Below are 22,853 nucleotides of genomic sequence, written 5' to 3' on the forward strand. Positions count from 1 at the left end.
CCATAAGAACTGGAAAACTCACATCGTATGCGTCAAAACGAAAATATCTGTTTCTGTACGGACTCTTTATGCTTCGGAATACAACTAACTTTGGTACAGCACTCTCAGCTTACTATGCCTTTACGCACTCTTGGTTACGTTACGGGATTGTAATATGGGGCGACAGTACAGATGCACACGACATTTGTGATGCAGAAAAAATGCTTACGTGTATTGGTAGGAATCCATGAGCGCGATAGCTGCAAGCCACATTTCTTAGAGTACGGCATACTCACTCTACCATGTCTTTATATTTTAGAATTATGTATTTATGTCAAAAAAAACATACACTTGTTCAAACAGCTACCAAACCGAAGGTTAAAATACAAACTTTCGCTACCCGCGCCTAAATTACAAATATATAGGAAAAGCCCTCTTTATGCAGCAGCTAAATGCTACAATCATATTCCAGACTAAATAAAGGCTAAAGAAAGGGATACATTATACGCAAAAAAAATTAAATGTTTCCTTGCGAGAGAAGTGTATTACTCTATTAAAGATTTCTTGGCAGATAGCTTTATTATGTAACATACTTAGTTTTATTTAGTTATATCATTGAATACGATGCTACCTTATGTGCCTTATTGCATGAAATACGTAAATAGTTTATATATATTAGTTTAAGGAAAGGTTTGTCATACCCTTTTAGGGTCCATGAGATACTTGTATAAATGCTGTAACAACTCTTGATGTTTACCATGGTGCAATAAATGATGATTGATTAATTGATTGACAAGGCCAAACAGCTTTTTGCTTTCAATAATTTTAAATGAGCAAAAACTCCTATAAATAAAGGAGATGCATTCATTACAATACACTTGTATATATCCTCCTACGTCCCAGAATCGTTAGTTCCGTTTTTGACTTTGGAACCTCGATTTATTTAATTAAAAATTACGTTTTGGAATAAAGCCTTTATAAGGGTCTCCGGGACTCAGGAGGCTATAACTATGTGGTTAATGTTACACTTACGATGGTTTTGGTGTCACACAAAAAAGCCTTTTGTTATTCTTTTCAACTAGCAAACAAAATTTATTTGCTAACTGATCTGATAATGATTGCAATTTCATTACAATTCAAAATGCAATTCATCTGGTCATTATTTGTAATCATACTAATTAAGTGTATAATGACTACTGGAATCCATAATAATATTGTTACAATAACAACTTAACAAGTCATTGAAATGATCAATGATTTCAGATATAATAAGCTAATAAGGCTTACTTTACTTATAATAGTTATAACAAACAATAACACTGTGTACAGTGTTGTTGTTGTTGTAGTTATTAACAGATAAAACACACTCCTTTATTATTTACTTCAATAGAAAAAGAAATAACGTAGGCGGAGCGAGGTTCCCTTGTGGCACACCTAGCATTTTTAAGAGACTTGGACACTTCGGGTGTCCAGGCTCACTTTCTAAAACTGGAACAGAAAAGTAGAAATACCTAAATACATCGACAAGTTCAGATGTGAGTGGTCAAGTACATATTAAGCCCTGTACGAATTCGATGCTACATTTGAAGGTTCGCGAATGGAGTGCTAGCCCCGTATTGCACCAGATATGGTCTCTCTTTCACCACGCTGACAATTGTCGCCTGACGCTGACTATTCACCGCTAATTATTAAACAAACGCTATGTACAGTGAGCTGCGAAATTGCATGGAGAAACTATGAAGGAATTCATTAATAAAGACGCCGTGCACTTTTATGGCTGATGGCACCATGGTTACTTGTTCTTTTAAAAATGGCTCCCATCATGATGATTTCGCCAATGTCAAAAGTGTGCTCGTAAAGCATGAAGTTATTCGGTAGTTGCTTTTTCTAAAGTGATAGCTGGACTTTACAAAAAGCCACGATTGATTATCGGGTGTTGACTAAAGAATGGTTAAACACGTTTCAAGATCAATTCTTTATTAATTGCACATTTCCAAATTAGTTCACTGCATAATAAACTATCAATATCACGCTTTAAACAACATGAATGAGCATAAAACAAAAACATTGTCGAGGCGACTTCGCCATTTTGAAGTTCAAACGTCGTCACTACCAACAGAAAGGTACAGGTAGACGTCAGCGTCAGTGTCAGATAACAATTGTCAAGTCGGTGAAATAGGCTCCTGGGCAGCCTCTTCTGTTCTGCCGTCTAAATATCTAACGATAATATTCTATTGTTCCAGAAAATGTTCCGCTATCTAGTCCTATTCTTGGCGTGCCTACGGCTGGAGGTGTCCAGCTATTCGGTCGCCAACGAGGTTATCAGCGAGCCAGAGCTGATATTAGCTTTCGTCGTAAGTAATCTCTAATTTGACGCAGTACAAAATTATATTTATGAAACAGTAAACGCTCTGTGGCCGAAACCGGATTCGAACCGGCGTCTGTAATTTTCGCGGCGAACGCCATTAACCTATAAGCGAAGGTTATGACAGCCCCGGTCACAATTTCCCAAGTATATGCAATCTTTCAAAGGTGCCAAATAAAATTGATTTGTTTCCTAGCTGTTAGTTCCTGTCCGTTTTATTTATTGCTAGAAATTATGGAAGACAGTACCTATCAGACACTGGTAGATTTACGTTATAAAGTGCCGAAGACCAGAATTTGTCAGTTACTCAGTTAGCAACGAGGTTATCAGCCCAGAATTCCCAATAAGCGCTCATCATACATTTCTAGTCTGGCTTACAGGACAGACACTAATGTAAACTGTAATTCATAACAGATACAGCACATTGAGAATAGGATTTATGAGAGAAATGAGAAAGGGCTAAACCTGTCTCACTCTAACATTGAGAGTAAATATACACCGCAAGCCGTTGTTCTACCTGTGTGACACAATATAAACACTTTGAATTGGGAACTTTAAACATGACCAAAGTAATAAGAATCGAACATATTAAAATTATTCTTAAACGAGCTATTCACTAATTATAAAATCAAATAAACGCTCGACATGTTTCAATCCAATTTTCGAGGATCTTCTCGAACGTTTATTCGAATTATAATACGTGAGTAACCCGTTGCAAAATACTTTTAATAGGAATGAAGTTGTTCACAAAATGGTGGCATCTTCCTCCATCCAGTAAATGTGTATATCCTCTGTATCTCACAGCTTCCTTGTTACAATCAATCATGCAACAACAGCCTCCGTCGTCCAAATGACAATGACATTGTTACGTACACGGGAAAACGATAAGAACAAATAGTAATCGCTCGTTTTCGCAATCTTACTCAGTAACGGTCAGAGTATTTACATTATTTCTATGTATAAGTAGTATCCGAACGAAACCCGATTTTTTGACGTAACCTAAAGTCAAAACTACGGCTACTGTGCGCTAGTTTCCGTCGAAGCTAAACCTTTGGCCATAACATGGTTTTCATGCCGCTAAAACCTGCAGAAACTTCGGTGGGACACTACCAAAAATACCCTTTCGAGGCGGCCGAAAGGTTCGGCAGCTATTTTAGCCATAACCAAACCTTCGGCCCAATCTTATGCCGAAACCGTTACCGAAACTTCGGTCAGACACTATCGTTATCTCGTTTCGTTGGTCTTACTTATGTTCATTTCAAACTTAAATCGCTCATGCCGAAGCCACATTACCATAAAAATACAAAACTGTTCAAGTAATGCAAAATAATACAAACAACTTAGGTAAGCTAACCTCGAGAAGATAAGACGGCAGTCAGTAAAAAGTTTCGTAGTTTTTTGGTGACTTTTTTCCTTTGAGATTTCGCCTTGATAGCTTGATACTGCGGTCGATTTGTCTCATTTTTTATTTGCGTGTTCTTGTAAAAACAGAATCGTTAAGGAATTATGACAGTATCCCAATTACTTTGTATTAAATACTGTGTTAATTTCCCAAAAATAAAGCTTGCTATCTTGATTGTCTGCCTAAACAAATTTTCTGGGAAAACTGGACTATTTTGTTCGCTTAATACTTCGTTTTTTTAACATTATAAAAAGGGTAACTAAACAATCTCCACGTATATTTTTATTGATAAATAGCATGTAACAATTATATGGTATATTGATCATTTACAATGTTTTGGTTTCATAACTTAATACTATTTATTTAAAGCATTTTGCAATAAAAACACGCGTCAAGATTGTTTGACCTTTTTTAAATGCTAAAAACAACAAAGTATAGTTCTTCTCAGTCACAATCGATATGATGGGTTAAATCAGCTCATGCGATCGAAAAAACTGGAGTAATAGAGTGATAAGACCCCCATAATTAAGTATTCCTCAGTAATTATTGTAATTAGTGATATTTAACTCAATGGTGATTGACAGCTACAAAATACAGTATCCTTGCTTGTAGCACTATCAAAATAAATTGACTTCAGATTTCCAAAATAATAATTTACAGTTTAAATGCATGTTGATTAATGTTAATATGATGCATTTAAATTGTAAAAAAATAACGAACGCAATCTGACAGTCGCCTTTGACCTAAGGGATATGTAAGTACAGTCACGTCTGAAAATATCGATACGAAAAAAGTGCCAAACATATGTATACACTACCTTAATATAATAAATAAATGTTATAGGATAGGACATTATTACACAAATTGACTAAGTCCCACAGTAAGCTCAATAAGGCTTGTGTTGAGGGTACTTAGACAACGATATATATATGGGCAATAAAGTCGTGTATACATATTTTGGGAACTTTTTCGTATCGATATTTTCAGACGCAACCATACCTAAATAAATGCATTTGATGAAGGCAATAAATTGATAAAAAATAGAAATCACGACTTTTAAAGATGATTGACATTGTAATTGATCCCCAAAAGCTTTTTGTTAATTTATGTATAGTCCAGCTCATCCCCCTAATAAATTTCAAAAGTATTATACAGAGTGACCTTAGCCATTGGACAAACCCTAAAATCCCACGTAGGGTTACTTCTCAGGAATGCTCTGACGTTAATTTTTTTTTTTATTAGAACAAAAGAAAAAAAAAATTCGAACAAAAGTTATTTGCAATAATCGACAAGAAAAAGAAACCCACTGTGTTAATCTTTGGCAGTGTTTTTGACAATTTGTTTGAAATATTTGATAATGATGACATTTTTCAAATGTCAAAAGTTTATTGTCATACATAAAAAAGAGAATCAAAAAGGTCGAAGAAGGTTCCATACTATTCTTTGAGGATATTACCTTAGGAGCTACTAACACATACAGGCTGCTCCAAAGTAAAAAATGGTAATTTGTTAATTTCTTCGAAACCGCTACACCGGTTGTTATGATGCTTTGTACACTGGTTCTAAATACCCTAATGCATATGAACATATCGGCTTTGTCCAATGGCTAGGGACACACTGTATAGTCCCATGCGGAAAAAAATTGAACTTGGCCTGCATGTGGTTTTTAAAGGATAAAAATTAAAAGGCAGAAGCAGCTTATCAAGTAGATGCTCCCCCCTTTCCCCCACCTTTGTGTCCCATGTTCCAGTTTTTATAGTTTTAGGAAAATGGTTAAAGATGCAAAAAAACGTTCAAGAAATGATGATATTTTCCATTAAATTTTCTACAATGGTTGCATTTGTTCTGGGGAGTGTGTTGCTTAGACTTAAAAAAATATGTTGTGCTGTGCGTCGTGCAAATTGTCAAAAAAGATTTTGACGGGATAAAATATTTTACTGCCTTATGGCACTGCCCCGATGTATTGTGCTAAGTCTGGGTGCTTGTCAATTTCAAGTAATAACATTTTTTTGTCATGGTTACGTCAAAATCTTTTCAACTGATTGTCCTAAGGAACTCACACATACATTGATGCGAATCCAGACATGAAGTGCGCACATAGATACTCAAACGATTTCCGTAGTACGCATGTGTCCTCCCTAATTACCCTAATACACATGTAAATAATAACACAAAGCGGATATATTTAACTATTATAAAACAATTAATGTTTAGTTTGTCCCATTTGCGTCATTCCCATTCTGTGTAACCTTTCAGATTACAATAAGAGGTTATCGATACCACGCGCGAGTGATATGTGGGATAACAATTGAATATGTGATATAGGAAAACTGGAATTGGTCGCATAATAGTGGCTGATAAACAAAACCGGTACAATGTGCTTAAAGGCCGATCACATGTATCGTCTGCAGCTTTAACTTAGTCCGTCCATATAAAATCGTACATATAGTAGGCATATTACCTACAACTGTAAACGAGCCTAATTGTCGTATTGCATAGGACATTAAAGCCCCCATTTATAGTCCGTTTTTTTTAGCATTAGAAGGTAAGCAATTTTGGCGTGTCTTTTATTAAAAAACTCTTTTGGAAAATAAGTCACGGCAAATATGTTACAATTTTAAATCATAAACGATCATTTACATTCTTATGTGTTCATGAGTAATAGTCATTGATTTAAAAATACATGTCAAGATTGTTTACCTTTTTTTCTAATGCTAAACTGTTACAACATTTTATAACAGAACAGTACCCCTAGTGTAAATAATTTCGATTTCGAAACGTGACGTACGCGTTTGCGTTTAGTCTCATTTTGTATTGGATTTAGAAAGAGCGCGCCAAGCGGGACGTTTTGGAAACTCAAAATCCTATACAAAATGAGACTTAACGCAAACGCGTTCGTCACGTTATGATGTCGATTAAATTTACATCCCTAGTGTAAATTTAATCGTGAATCGTGACTGAAAGATATTACGAATGCATGTGAAGAGAAGTAACGGGAGACGACAACCGAGGAAAAGGTGGATGGATTATGTGAGAGATGATATGAAAGGAACGCGGGTGAATGATGAGATGACGGGCGAAAGACATGCTGCGCCGACCCCAAATAAATAGGATAAGGGCAAGCGAATGATGAACAGAATAGCCAGTGTGGGACCAACATAACGAAAATCGCATGCAAGTCCTTGAACCACAATGCTTAAGCTTAGCACTACCCGACCTTCGTATGTTTACCGTTTGTTATTCTTTTAGGTCAACCGTCACGGCGACAGGACGCCTGATGCCGACGAGCTCTCATTGTCAAAGATCGCAGACTATCTCAAGAACATCACCTATATAGAGGGGCTGGAAGGATTAACAAATGTAAGAACAATTTACACTTAATGGCTACCCACGGCTTTTGAGCGTCGGCGATCCATAGCACTTACTATGGAAAATGGCGTCGTTGTGCAGTTGCGCCGACATTGCGTCGAGCAGCAGCTATAGAGTTGACTGAACGCTGACGCTTGGGAGACGCTAGTGTGGCACTAAGAGCATGGCATTAAGAGTCGTCAACGGAGACGCCTCCATACTACTACACTACTAAGAGGGTAACTACATTTAGTTACCCTCTTAGAACGGCATGCTCAAATATCATAACTTGGCATAAACATTGAAGTAGCTAACATATATCTATGCCTGAACTTAGTTTTCATTGCTAGACTTTATAATACAAAAAAAGATTTACAATACAAACATTACAATCGCTACAATTCATTTGTGTTGCGAGTTATAGCAACGAAAACTGATTTCAAGCATAGATATATGTTACTTCAATGTTCATCCTAAGTTTCATGTTTTTCGAGCACATCCTTATAAAATGAGAGCATAACTTAAATTGTATGAATAGTTGAATTCGGTGGCTCTGTACTACATACATACATATAATCACGCCTGTTTCCCGGAGGGGTAGGCAGAGACGACGGATTTCCACTTGCTACGATCCTGACATACTTCTTTCGCTTCCTTCACTTTCATGACATTCCTCATACACGCTCGTCGATTTAGGGTGCTCATGACCTGGCCTTCCTTCAGTATTTCCCCGATTTGATCAGAGAAAGTCCGCCGAGGTCTACCCCTTCCAGCTCCCTCTTCTACTTCTCCCTTATACACTCTCTTTGTTAACCTTCTTTCACTCATTCTTTCCACGTGTCCAAACCATCTCAACATACCTTTCTCAATTTTTGTCACTACATCTTCGTTCAGTCCACACTTCTCTCAGGCTCTGTACCGGCGACTCTTAAGATAACTAAAAACGGGTGACTCGTAAAAACGGTCGTGACAAAAAAGTGACCCGTTTTGGATGCTTTTAAATGTACATCATTTAAAAAAAACATGGTATTTAGTCCCCTTTGAAGGTCACAAAAATATGTGACACGCTCTTATGGATGAGATCGTGTCAGATATTTTTACGGCCTTCTTTGTGTAACATATTATTGCAGGTGACTGTACCAATGACTTTTTCGGAACTTATCTACGAAATATCATTTGATATTTACCAGTCGCTTTTCGGTGAAGGAAAACATCGTGAGGAAACCGGACTAATCCCCAATCAGGCCTTGTTTGCTCTCTGGGTTGGAAGGTCAGATGGCAATCGCTTTTGTAAACACTAGTGCGTATGCCAATTCTTGGGATTAGTAGTCAAGTGGACCCCAGAATCCCATGAGCCGTGGGAAAATGGGACAACGCGAGGAAGATGATGATGATCAGCCAACATTCAATATGAACCTACAATACATATCCTTGGCTTAGTAAAAATATCTGTTGAGATAAGTGCCACTTCTTTGGGTTCCATACCAGACTTACTAAGACTCCAGGACCCTATTACTAAAACTCCGCTCTCCGTCTGTCTGTATGCCTGTTTGTCACCAGGCTGACAGTTGAAATTTACACAGATGATGTATATCTGTTGCCGCTATAACAACAAAAATTTAAAAACACAAAATAAATATTGCCGTTTTATTGCGTAATGGTACAGAACCGTTTTGTTATCATTTAAACAAGACACACAATATTTATTACACATTATAACAATTTAAATAAAATTATCAAGTATCATTGGCATGTCTTTAGAAATAAAAATAAAAAAGGTAAAAATTTAACAATAAATTAGACAAAATAATACTACTTATGTGATGAAATTTGACATCATCCCTAATGTTTATAAAATCATTTCTAAATATTATTGTAAATTGTTTAATTGTTTATGCCTTGGTAGTCATTGACTTCAGATACACAATTACACATACGTATCTACAATCATTTCAATGTCATACTATCTTCATACGTACCTACCTTCATGTGATATGGAAAAACAACAAACAAATATGTATAAGAAAAAGACGTATCTTATTAAAGCATTATTAGTAATATATATATATTAGGACATTATTACACAAATTGACTAAGTCCCACACTAAGCTGAATAAGGTTTGTGTTGAGGGTACTTAGGCAACGATATATATATATATATATATATATATATATATATATATATATATATATATATATATATATATATATATATAATATAATATAAAAATACTTAGATACATAGAAAACACCCATGACTCATGACCTCATGAAAAAACGGGAATGTTCCAATAAAATTTTGTCTAAAGTCACAAGTCTTTTTAATTTTTTAATATTTTTTCAATCCCCGTCTCTAAAGTTTGAACAGTCAAAAATCTGTTAATTTGTTTTTAGATGTTCGGGGTGATACTGATAATATGAAGAAATTTAAAAAAATACACTATATTTGTTTTCAATTAGAATGTACTTACATAATATGTTCTGTAAATATTTCTTAAATCTTTTGTCTGTGAACCTACTCTCTCAATGCTAAAATATTTTGCCTAACACGTTTTTTAGTGTTCCGTATAAAACTCTGTTCACGAAGCACTTATGAGATTACTTCGGTCTTGAAATCGGTTGAATGCGTTTTTTGTTAACAGGTCGGCAAACGGCGGGCCTACCAGCTCGGCAAATTCCTTCGCCAACGCTACGGCTCCCAGGGCCTCAACATCCTCTCCGACTTGTACTTGAAGGACGAACTGTCCGTCCGCTGCACGGACAAGGAGCGCACGAAGATGACGGCCCTGGTGGCGATGGCGGCGACCTATCCGCCGGAGCTGGAGCAACAGTGGGACGAAGGCATTGGTAAAGTGTGGCAGCCCGTGCCTTACACCACTGTTCCACTCGACCAGGACTATGTGAGTATATTTGATTATGTGTCCTAAGAATCTAACCAACTGACTCTTTAAAAAACCACACGAAGAAAAAGCGTATGCAAGGAATAATAAAATAAAAAAAAACGGTCAAGTGCGAGTTCGTTTAACTCGCGCACCGAGGGTTCCGTACAAACTTTCAATTTTCTCATGTAACTATAATCACGAAAGACTTTTGACCAGAAGTATACTAAGAATAATTGTGTACAGCGCCATCTATGAGCAAATTGGCTAACTAATTTGCGCAACCTGTATACATACAGTTGTTGTTTTCAGGGATACTTATTTATCATGTGAACCGATTTCAACAATTATTGTTTTATTTGAAAATAGGTGTCTTTAATGTAATCTGATAGGAATTTCAAGTTTATACTTGAGTTTATTATTAAATACCCGCAAACGGGATGAAATTGAAATTAATTGATAATTTTTTTTTAGAAGGACGGACGGACAGATTCCTATAGTAACATCGAAAAGCGACTGGTAAAAGTGGTAAATATCAAATGATATTTCGTATTAGTTGCGAAAAACTTATTGGTACGAGTCGGGGTTTGAACCCAGGACCTCCGGATTGCAAGTCGCACGCTTTTACCGCAAGGCCACCAACGCTTAATTTAATATGCCATACAAGGGCAAAATAAAATTATTCCATTACAAAAGAAACCAAATTGCAAACATGTGTTTTGTAACGTTTCCAAGTTAGAATACAATTTTCCTTGTATCTTAAGACTTGGTAATGTGAACTTTATTTACTTGGAAATAAAGATAAAATTTGCTTTAAAGCTAGTTGATTAGATGGCCTTAGATAAATTGTAGATGTTTATACATGTAGATGAAGTCAATTTTCAAAAAATGTGGGCTCTTTTTGTTAATAAAAAATATAGACACGCAGACATAAAAATACATCAATAATAGTTATTTGTACAACAAGAGATCAAAGTTTGATATTTCTTCGAGTGCTTATTTTGAGTCCCATGCAAGCAAAAAAATTGTATAATAGAATCTTGAGCGTAGCAAGGGACTCAAAAGCGCACGAGATGTAAATAACTTTGATCTCATGTAGTACACAAAATTTTTCACGTCGGCAGTGGGAACATATTTGGAAGAAAATACAACCTGAAAAAATTTCATCCATCTTCATTACTATTTCAGTCAAGTTTTCTGAAGGTATTCTAACAATTGAGTTTAATTACCGCAATAAAACAAAACGAAAGAAATTTCAATAAAATAATACGATAATAATGAATTAACAAACATCAATTGACAGTTCAATCGGCAACTTTTTTTTGTAAAAAAAACTTTGTAAGATACGGTCCGAATTGCGGATACTACTTTTGTCAACTATAGGAGTGATCGTTAAAAGTAAAAATATTTACTTTGCGAAACAATTGCGTGTTTTTTATAAGTTTATTGTTATGATTGTATAATAAAATACGTAAAATATGGTGTTATTATTTAATTTTAAACTTTTATTTCATTAATTAATTATTACGAATGAAGACTCGTAGGGTGCTTTGGAACAATGCGGTCTGACTTATTTAAGGGGTCTATTATTAACTGTCAATATACCGTTGAATTACGTGTGAACTTTTTTGTCTCTTTCTTTTTGCTAATATCGTGAAAGGGACAGACAATAGAATCCAAATATTACGAAACTTGTATTAGTCCTCGCACGTTGAAATGACATTCGAAGGTCACTTGAATGTTATTTTGTCTCACTCAGTGAGCAAAATGCGATTTTGCTCACTGTTTTTAAGCAGCAAATTATCTTTGTTCGAGCTGCTGACGTGAAAAGTAAATTTTGATCGTTAAATCTTTCACGGCTTGGCCCTAGATTAGACTGGCCAATATCCTACATCGAGTGAATGTTTGTTCATTGTAGACCCCATAAGATATTAAACTTTTTTGTATTTTCGTGAAGATTTACATGGAGATTATCTAGCTTGAAAAAGCGACTAAGTGCGAGTCGGACTCGCCCATGAAGGTTTCCGTACCATATATGACGTATTAAAAAAAACTACTTACTAGATCTCGTTCAAACCAATTTTCGGTGGAATTGAGCTTTCTAATATAATTTTTTTCTAAACTGAATAGTTTGCGCGAGAGACACTTCCAAAGTGGTAAAATGTGTGTCCCCTGTAACTTCTAAAATAAGAGAATTATAAAACTAAAAAAATATACGAACTTCCGAAGTTCGTATATTTTTTTAGTTTTATAATTCTCTTATTTTAGAAGTTACAGGGGACACACATTTTACCACTTTGGAAGTGTCTCTCGCGCAAACTATTCAGTTTAGAAAAAAATTATATTAGAAAGCTCAATACCATTTTTGAAGACCTATCGGTATACCCCACACTTATGGGTTTGATGAAAAAAAAAATTGTTGAGTTTCAGTTTTAAGTATGGGGAACCCCCAAAATTTATTGTTTTTTTTTTCTATTTTTCTGTGAAAATCTTAATGCGGTTCACAAATACATCTACTTACCCAGTTTCAACAGTATAGTTCTTATAGTTTCGGAAAAAAGTGGCTGTAACAGACGGACGGACAGACAGACAGACATGACGAATCCATAAGGGTTCCGTTTTTTGTCATTTAGCTACGGAAGCCTAAAAACATGTCTGTTTATTGCTAAACACTTTTTTTTATTCTTGCTTTCCCTTCGAAACTTAAGACGGACTGCATCCCGACTGCAACTTGTATGGGAACTGCACGCCGACGTTGCAGCTGGCGTGCAGTCGGCGTGCAGTTCCCATATAAATTGCAGTTGTGTTGCAGTCCGTCTGTATCGCCCCTTACTGATCTATAAAATGTGAGTTTTTCAACCAAAACAAAAGGTTGTCGGTCCAACATTGTCGGTTGTCGAGAAGGTTGATTTCAAATTGAAGCTATATGGAAATAGCGCCTTAATGACAACCGACAATAAGTGCCTTTCTGGTTGAACACGTCACAAATATAGATAAGGCCAACTCTTAACTTGTTATAATTATTTCCTATTTCGAGTTAAGAGTCTCCGCTCAGGAAGTTACCTGATCATTGAAAAGCTTAATTTCATTCAAGAGAAGTCACTTGGAAATGTTCAATAGCATACTTGAATCGTAAAATGAGATTGTAGGTATACCTTTCGTTTGGCGTAGAATTTTGGAAATTTTTAACACGCTTTTATTAGGTCGACCTGTATGTAACTAACTATGTAATGGAATCTAAAGTAACTAATTTAACCATCATCTTATGATATACTTAGGTATATAATTTGTGAAGAAACCTTCCTCAATAATCACTCTATTGTGATCAAAACCGCATGAAAATCCGTTTAGTAGTTTTTGAGTTTACCGCGAACATACATACAGACATTACAGACAGACAGACGCGGCAGGGGACTTCGATTTATAAAGTGTAGTGGTATAGAAAGTTTTGTCTGTACCGGGATTTACACCCGATGTTGATTAACTTTGTCAACGGTTAATTTTAAACACGTCGTTTATTAATTTTAATGGGCGTAAAAGTACGCGTGTACCAAAAATGCATTAAAATTAAGCATTCGTTTATAAACAGCCCTTATCGTAATTAATCAAGCAGATCAGTAAACCAAATAGCATCAAAAAAATGAATATTATATAATTATTTTTATCTACATTTAACTTAATACGATCTATGTAAATCAGTCAGAGTCATTTACATGAACCATGTAACCATAGAAAATTACATCCGCTGTCAGTACTTCTGTAGTAGTGACGACCGGTCTGGCCTAGTGGGTAGTGACCCTGCCTACGAAGCCGATGGTCCCGGGTTCAAATCCTGGTAAGGGCATTTATTCGTGTGATGAGCATGGATATTTGTTCCTGAGTCATGGGTGTTTTCTATGTATTTAAGTATTTATAAATATTTATATATTATATATATCGTTGTCTAAGTACCCTCAACACAAGCCTTATTGAGCTTACTGTGGGACTTAGTCAATTTGTGTAATAATGTCCTATAATATTTAAATTTAAATATTCTGACTGACATCACACGTGGTCAACCAATTTGATTCCTAGGCCACTATAGAACCATGTCATAATGGCTTCTACGACAGTGCTTATTGAGTGATGCATGTCATGTATAGAGTAGTTAAAGCGACAAGGTTCTATAGTGGCCTAGGATTCAAATTGGTTGACTGTACATTACCTAACAGGAAACATTGAATGGACAAAAGATGTAAAAATATTGCAAGCGTATATATTGCGTGGAATCTACGTCTTTATTGATAAGAATTTTTTGTTAATACATTTTCCAAAATAAATAGAAAAAAATATAGTTTTTCTGTGCTTCAAACTAGAGGACTGATCGTATGTCCGACGTAAGTACGTACGTAGTGGTTATGGTAGCGCTAGTGCAATGAATTGAACAGTTAATTTGGTTTGAAGCTATCAAGTGAAAATCATTTTCCTCGCGTTGGTGTGTTTCACTCCGAAGAAAAGTTTTTTATTCCTCGTGCCTTGAAACACTCGTAACGCTCAAGATTCTACTTTTCGAACCACTCGCCATGCTCGTGGATAAATTATGGAATCTTTCGCTTGCTCGGGTATCAATATTAACATGAGGTGTTAAACAACAACTTAGCCCCCTTGTAAGCCAAATAACTATTGATCGGTTCCCTGATTGTAAACTCAGATATTTTTATTTATCTATTTATACTTTATTGCACATAAAATAATAAGTACAAACGGTAGACTTAATACCTTAAGGCATTCTCTGCTAGTCAACCACTGGGCGAAAAAGATAAGATAAGAGAAAATATTGTCTTTTCCAGTTACGCTTCTACTCCACCTGCCCGCACTTCACGTCACTCTTGGCAGACGCCAAGATGGCGGCCGTCAACGAAGAATTCGCGCCATTCTCCGACCTGATCCCACTTCTGGTGAAGGAGACCGGACACAACTTCACAGAGAACCCGGTTCTGTTCCAGACATTAGTGGATTTGTTCAAAAGCCAGGTAACTACGTGCAAGTTTGAGTTTGTTTCGGATGTTTTCCGGTAAGGCATTGGAAATGTTAAATCGAGCAAACGTAAATAATTATTTACGATTTACGATACAGGTGCGGAAAGTAGGGAATTCGCAACGATAGCGATAAATCGACACGAGTTGCGAATTACCTATTCGCACGTGTCTCGTACAACGTTTTACAGTAGGTACAAATGGCCCTTTAAACTTTCGACATATTATGTAAAGTACAAAGTCAACTGGTGATTACTTCCCACGAATTGAACAATTAGAGATTTATTGAAAAGCTGTGCCTTGATAAACTTGATGAGTTATTTCCTCCTGAGGTATTTCCATTGCGCTAGGACATGGGATTCTTCAAGAAGCGGGTATTTAGGGTTCTCAAGGGTCGGCAACGCTTAAGTGGCTCCTGTGCTGTTGCTTATATCCATGGGCGACGATGACCGCTTCCCATCAGGCCGTTCGTTCGTTTACTGACTAACACATAAAACAAACTTTTTACGCAGTTTCCTCGTGTTTTTACCTTTGTCACATCATCAAGTTGTATATATACCGCCAAAATTCGTGATTTTAAGTGAAAATATTTTTTACTTTCAACCACGCCGGCTCGTAAATTTTCTCTTTATGCTTCAAAAACTAATGAGAAAATTGCATTTCATCCACAAGAGTGGTAAAGTAAGTTGATGCAAATTTTGAGCTTTCCTCATGTTGGCTAGTAGATTGAATTTTAAGTGATGATTTTGAAAGATAAATATTTATTTTTGTAATGTTTTACAGTTAGAAATTTCCTTGCGTTCATTTGGTAAAAAATAAATAACTCTTTATATTTGATTATGAATAAAAAATAACTCTTATTAGTTCCTCTAGGCAGAGGTTTCTGAAATGTATAATATTTATGGTTAAGTAGCTTAAGCCAGAAGGCTTCTAACTATGTCAGAGACAACTCAACCAAAAGTCAAAGTGCACATAGCTTAGCGGAAAAGTCTTAAAACCGATCCGGAAAAGAGCAGACGAAAGAGCTTAGTACAATCAGAGACAACTTAGTAATAAAGAATGTTAACCCCTATATTAATGTAGGTGACGCAACTAAATAAACAGGCGTATTCTAATCTTAATTATAAGAAATAAATCCAATCTGGATTAGATCTGTCAGTGACATTTCTTCAACCAAAACGTCACTTTTTACACTGACAGATCCGATCCATATCAGATCGAATTTATATCCTAAAATTAAAATTAGAATATACCTGGAAGTTTTAGACCCATAGGTACACCCTGCATAGAGGTTTGTATGCAGGGGCGGTACTTTTTCCCTGCAGCTGATTGTACATTTTATAGGTGTGACCTATGTGTGTGACACAGTGAAAATAGATGGCGTCTCGGCCTTATTAAGTACGCTTTACGAAAAATGTGTAAACCTAACTATAAAACTCGCGTATATATTATTAAAATTATTTTTTCAGTATTATCATTCGCCCGTGGGTCTCAACCGAAATGCACGCGCGAATCATAACTAAATGACATCATTAATATATCATTTTGATGTAGGATATAGGTTCTAATTGCTCTCTAGGTATTTTTTAATTGTCTCTGGTACCAAAGATACAATAAAGGAAACAGTTTAATTCGTCGGCCTCCACCGTAGCAAACCGATTCGCTTTAACTATTTGTATTGTCCGGGTCCGAACTGCAATGGCGTTCTGGACTTCCCGGGAAGTAGAAAGAGCCAATTTATATTTGATTTTAGCCTGTACAAGGAAACTTTGTTGACTTTTCGTATTCTCGCAAAGGCTTTGCTCCGTAAGTTGTGCGGCAAATAATTAGATGTTTGTTCGTCTGAGAATCTCTTGAATTCACGAAGACTTCTCTTTGCTGCTTCATTGTAATTTGAAAGGGATTAATTCCATTATTTTGGCTCTGCGGTTGGAAGTAGGGCATTTCACAAAGCTGCCTCATTACGTTAGAAATAAATAAATTATTTTGCAATAAAAAACATTTGATTAATTGTGGCAATGTGCTCAGCTTACCGTATATGTTTAAAAGACAAAATGGCAAAAATAATCTCCGGAAAGTATTGAAAACGGGACATTTAAGAGTGTATTCCCATTTGTCCCTACCGGCCACTAATGAGAATAGTAATAGTTTATTCATAAGAATTATTTTCGTCTGCCCCCGCCTGTATGGTGCCGGTCACGTAGGGCGGGGATAAATGGGAATACACCCATTTAAGTAGTGTTTGGTTGTTTTATCTTCGTTTTGGAAGTCTTTTTTTTAATTGTAGGATTCTAACCTATCGGACCAGGCCTTCTTCAGAGTCTTTTACACTTATTTTCAACATTTTGTATTTCAGATAAGCCTGGGTGTGGACATCCCAGAGTGGTCCAAACCTATCCTGCCCCGCCTGACGGAAGCCTCTCTCTTGGCCTACAGACTCTTTTTTAAAACTAAGGATCTGAAGATGATTGGAGGAGGTAATTTATCTATATTCTGTCTAGTGGCAGGAGCTATCTTTTGTAGTCGATTTTTTTTTTCGTATGCTAAGAGTGTAATGTTTCAGTCAACTGGCGATGAAGAATGAGACAATGCATTCGTGTAAACATTTATATGTTTACCTGCAAATAAATGTGATGCTCAGTACTACATACTATAAAGATTACACGAGACCAGTTATAACCCACTAAAGACAATCCTGTTTATAAGCAGTTGCATTGAAATTGAACCATATCCACTAAGCAACGATAAATAAATATCATCACGATTGCAAAATTAAGTTATTCTGATCCATAGGACTAAGTGTCTTGCTAACAAAGACGAAATCACTGACAGGATAGGTTTGAAAAACATTCCTCTAATGAGCAGTCAGCATTTATTAGCTGCCAACAACTATATCTATCCTTCAATTTTCAGGCGTCCTCCTCCACAAATTCCTTGAAACCGCCAAAGCCGCAACCACTGGCAAAGCCTTCAAGAAGCTGAGCCTAGTCTCAGCCCACGACTACAACATGGGCGGGCTGATGGCCGTGTCGAGGGTCGCGGGCGACGAGCGTATTATGCCGGCCTACGCGTCGCTGTTCGCGCTGGAGCTGTACAGGTCCAGGGGCGGCGTGTACAGTGTCCTGGTGAGAACTTATCAGATAGATGAGCCTAGTGTCCGCCCACTACCCCGCCCCCGTGTCGGGGGTCGCGAGCGTATCATGCACCTACACGTCGCTGTTTCTTGTTATATCAGATGATGGAGAGAAACATCTCCCAAGGATCTCTAAAACGATCGACTTGAGAAGCAAGAGCATCTCTCAAGGATTAAAATATCTACAATAACAGATCTTGTCATCAAAACCCTTACTTGAGGTGAGGCTCGGGTACACATGACAATAAAAGATAGCGATTTATAAAGCTCGGCCTTCGGCCTCGCTTCGGCCAACCCTATAGGAAAGATGAAGGTCGCCGTTCAACTATTCGAAAAATACCTGATGGACACCAACATTTCCAACCGATCTTTACAAACGATCGCTCTGGCCCTCTTGTGACTTTGCGGGCTTTCCCTTTCCCTTGAAGCGCCAAAAGTCATTAGTTTCTTGCTAAGATGCTGTTCTTTTCTTTGACATGATCGTAAGGCGTCTCCAACAACGTATCAAGTCTCGGTTAAAATTGGTGTTGGCCGCAGATAGCGGTGAGGTAGTCTTTAATATAACAACTAATCTCTGTCGTTTGTTCCAGCCGGTGTACCTAGAGCAAGCAGGACAGGGCGCAGCAACGCACCTGCGTTTCCACAGCTGTCCGGACCCTTACTGTGAACTGGAGAAATTCAAGGACTTGACCCAGGAATACGTGTTGCCTGAGAAAGAGTATCATAGGATGTGTAGCTTAAAAACTGAGTTATAGTCGCCATTTTGATAAAAGAGCTTATAAAATGGTGTTCAAGTTGTTCAACCAAATTAAGAGTCACACAATCCCGCTGCCAAAAAGCCGCCTCCATACAATTGAAGTTACACTCTCATTTTAAATATGCTTAAATTTGACGGCGGCTAAGGCTCATGTGACTCTCAAAAGACTAAAAATGTGCCTTTAGACTTTGTAAAAGATTAATGTGGAGAAAACCCGACTAAAGGCAAAAACGGTTCTTGTAGTAATATGCAACATTTCTACCGATCATGTACCCTACATTCCTCATTGACTCATATTAGGTACATAATCAGTACACAAACCATGCATACGCATATGAACGGTTTTAACTAAAAAACGGACTTTTCCACGTTACCTTTGGGTACATACAGGTACATATGACGGATATCATTAAACCGCTATGTGATATATTCTTTACAAATACGTACAACCGCCATCAGATATATCGGGGCGGTTAAGGTGCTCAAAAATATCTGAACACGAACACGATATTTGTGAGCACCTTGGCCGCTCCGATACGTCGATCCGGCCGATCGATATGTGATATATCTGATGGCGACTGTACACGTACGCACTTCACACTCAACTAATAATCTTAGGTAGAACTATTTATATCCTAGCATAAAGTTGCTTTTTAATTCTTTTAATATAATATTGTACTCAATTGAAAACACAAATAAAATACACATACAGTTGGTCTGTTGAATACCATTTTAGAAAGCTTAGAGAATTACTAATCTGAGCTTAAGGATAAATATGTGATTTAGTTAAGGATTTTTTACAATATAACTAGATGGACAGGCAGGAACATCCATATTTAACGTCGTTGGTGGAAAGTGCCACGTACAAACAAGGACTATTAAAAAGAAAATACATTAATAATTAATATTGTAATATACCATAGCTACAGGTTAATTCATATATATACCTATATCGGCACCAGATAGTAAGATCAGGCAGATTGTGAAATTCCTAAATTGTCTCGGTCCCTGAATCGACGGAGCCCCGCGTATTTCTGGACAGTTTGCCCTTCGGGAATCTGAAGTAACCTAACGAACCTAACCTATTGGTTTAATGTGACTACCCTCGAAACATTATACATACAGGAACATTACGATGTGCCTGATCTTACGATCGGCCGCCGACATACATAAAAGAAATGCCGGTATTCAATCCCTAGACAAAATAAAATGCTAATTCTGCGAAGCGACAAACCTAAGGGATCCTGGCTATATGTAGGCTTATTTTACAAATAAAAAGACAACTTCATCTTATAGATGAAGCCATATAAATTGTAATAAGTTTAAAGGCCCATTTACACGGCGGGAGAACTTGCGTGCAATATTCGATACATTGCTAAAGCTAACTACAAAGTACAATGAATTCAGTCGATCGACCAAAATAAGTACCGCATTGTATTGAAAATCGCATGCAAGTTCTTGATCCGTCTAAATCGGACCTCACTGTTAAGTAAAATAAAAAAGGAGATCCAAAATATGTGTGTTACTTTGCGCGTCAGTAGTCTCGCGCTCCCTAACCTAACCTAACGCACCTGCCTCGGAACTTGACTTCTCGCGTCGAATGATGGTGACAGTCTTTAGGTATATAGTGTTTGATTTAATTAGTTATATAATTTTTAATGACAATGAAAATTCCAACAATTTGGCTTTCTAAACAATTTCAACTACCTACATTAATATTAGAATTCTAAATAAAGACAAATAGTGATGTAATTGATGCTTAATTATATAAAATAATAACGATATTGATACAAATATGTTTAATTAATTATAAATACATCACTTTATCTGTGATATTAAGTTAGTGACGTCGGTAATAAATTAGTAAGAGATATTTTTGATTACATTTTAAAACTAACGTATAGTTTGCCCAACCATTTCCGTTTTCAGAAAATAGCGCGAAATTCAACTATTCTGTAGGTGAAAGGTAAACGAACTTCCATGGCTATATTTTTTTAAATTTACCGCCGTTTTTAATTACAGTAATGGTTGGCCAAACTATAACTAGACCTAAAGTTAGATGGTTATCGTTCCTATACTAAAAAATAACCGTTTTTATAAATTCTCTAGAATCTGGTCAATAAAACGTTTGAGTGAAAATGTAAACCGATAGTTACAAAGGAATAAAAAATTCAAATAAAACTGCTTTGTTTTATTTATTTGGTCCAAAATAGTTACCAACGTCAGGCCGTCAGTTGCCCTGGAGGGTAGATTCATCCATTAAAAAATCATAACAATATATTTAAAATGGATAAAGGAAAATTCTACATGTACTCGTAGTTTCACAGTAGGTAAATAATTTACAACGCTACTGTCTATTAAAGGAATTCTAAAACAAATACATGGTTAGGTCGTATTTAAATTTAATTTTTATCTTTAGTTAGTAACAGAGGGCCTACCGCGAACCAAGTTCGACGTGCTGCCTCTCTGTCATACTTACGTACGAATTTATAAGTGCGACAGAGAGGCAACACGTCGAACGTGGTTCGCGGTAGGCCCTCTGATTCTAATTCCATTTTTATTTTAACAATTGGTACCTATGTACTATTGTATCAAGATATGATAAATACAATCAAGTGTATTCATAATTAATCAACATTATTATTGTTCGAAGCGGTGGTGGCCGAGTGGATTCAGACGTCCGACTTTCAGTCCGGAGGTCGCAGGTTCAAATCCTAGCTTGTACCAATGAGTTTTTGGGAACTCATGTACGAAAAAACATTTGATATTTACCACTAGCTTTTCGGTGAAGGAAAATATCGTGAGGAAACCTGCATACATCTGCGAAGAAATTCAAAGGTGTATGTGAAGTCCCCAATCCGCATTGGGCTAGCATGGGGACTATAGCCCGAGCCCTCTCGCGCACGAGAGGAGGCCTGTGCCCAGCAGTGGGCCGTATATAGGCTGAATTATTATTATTATATTATTGTTCATTTTAAAAAAATTAACAAAATATCTAGATTTCTCATGTGGTCATGTTTAATAATTATAATGACCGGTCGCTTAATCAGGCTAGCCGTAACATATGGCGACATTGTGACATATGATGTCGCCTGACATGTCGAGCGAAGTCCGGCAACGCCGCAGCACTTTCACCCGACATCGCTAGCGACACGTATCGTGGGACGATTGTTCATAGTCCATCCCTGGCTTAAGAAATCTGGAAAAGCGCCATCTACATATAGCTTTCACTGGCCTTCTCCGTGATGTATCTGATATAAATTACCAAGGTGATATATGTATAATTTAATTAAGAGAGAGTAGATAATGCTATTAAAATTAAGTCCGCCTTTTGTACGGTAAGTTTTTCTTTTGTGCAATAAAGATTAAATAAATAAACATTCGGTGTATTCCCATTTGTGCCCGGCGCACGTGACCTCCGCCCCACCATACATGAGCCGGGGAGAAATGTTCCCATCTGTAAGCGCGGACAAAATAAATACACCAATCATTCAATATTGCATGAATTCAGCAATACAAATTAGGCAGAAATATTGTTTGCAAGTATAATAATAATAAATAAATAAACAAAAAAATTATAGGACATTATTACACAAATTGACCAATTCCCACAGTAAGCTCAATATGGCTTGTGACGAGGGTACTTAGACAACGTTATATATAATATATAAATATTTATAAATACTTAAATACATAGAAAACACACATGACTCAGGAACAAATACCCATGCTCATCACACGAATAAATGCCCTTATCAGGATTTGAACCCGGGACCATCGGCTTCATAGGCAGGGTCATTACCTACGAGGCCAGACCGGTCGTCAACTAACTCTAATTAAAGTATTACTCTAATCTCCTACCGTAATTTTAATAGCAAAACCAGAAATACTTTCCGGCTATCGCTTCTATTACTAAACTTTAGGAGATGTTATAATTAAGTTTCAATCTGTCGTAGTAATTAAAGTACCCCGCGG

At 36.7% G+C, this 22,853-nt stretch overlaps 1 protein-coding gene across 1 annotated transcript in view; it reads left to right on the forward strand.

Annotated features, from left to right (window-relative positions):
- LOC133524843 (prostatic acid phosphatase-like) overlaps window positions 1-21,059 on the forward strand; it is a 43,366-nt gene extending 22,307 nt beyond the window's left edge. The window contains exons 2-8 of the mRNA XM_061860994.1: window positions 2,223-2,333; window positions 6,996-7,106; window positions 9,737-9,994; window positions 14,803-14,985; window positions 17,345-17,465; window positions 17,902-18,113; window positions 18,712-21,059. Of these exons, the coding sequence (XP_061716978.1) occupies window positions 2,226-2,333; window positions 6,996-7,106; window positions 9,737-9,994; window positions 14,803-14,985; window positions 17,345-17,465; window positions 17,902-18,113; window positions 18,712-18,876 (1,158 nt within the window). The 5' untranslated portion in view covers window positions 2,223-2,225 and the 3' untranslated portion in view covers window positions 18,877-21,059. The remainder of the gene's footprint in view (window positions 1-2,222; window positions 2,334-6,995; window positions 7,107-9,736; window positions 9,995-14,802; window positions 14,986-17,344; window positions 17,466-17,901; window positions 18,114-18,711) is intronic.
- The last annotated feature ends 1,794 nt before the right edge of the window (window positions 21,060-22,853 follow it).

The sequence above is a fragment of the Cydia pomonella genome, chromosome 14, assembly GCF_033807575.1.
Source record: "Cydia pomonella isolate Wapato2018A chromosome 14, ilCydPomo1, whole genome shotgun sequence".
NCBI classification, from domain to species: Eukaryota; Metazoa; Arthropoda; class Insecta; order Lepidoptera; family Tortricidae; genus Cydia; species Cydia pomonella.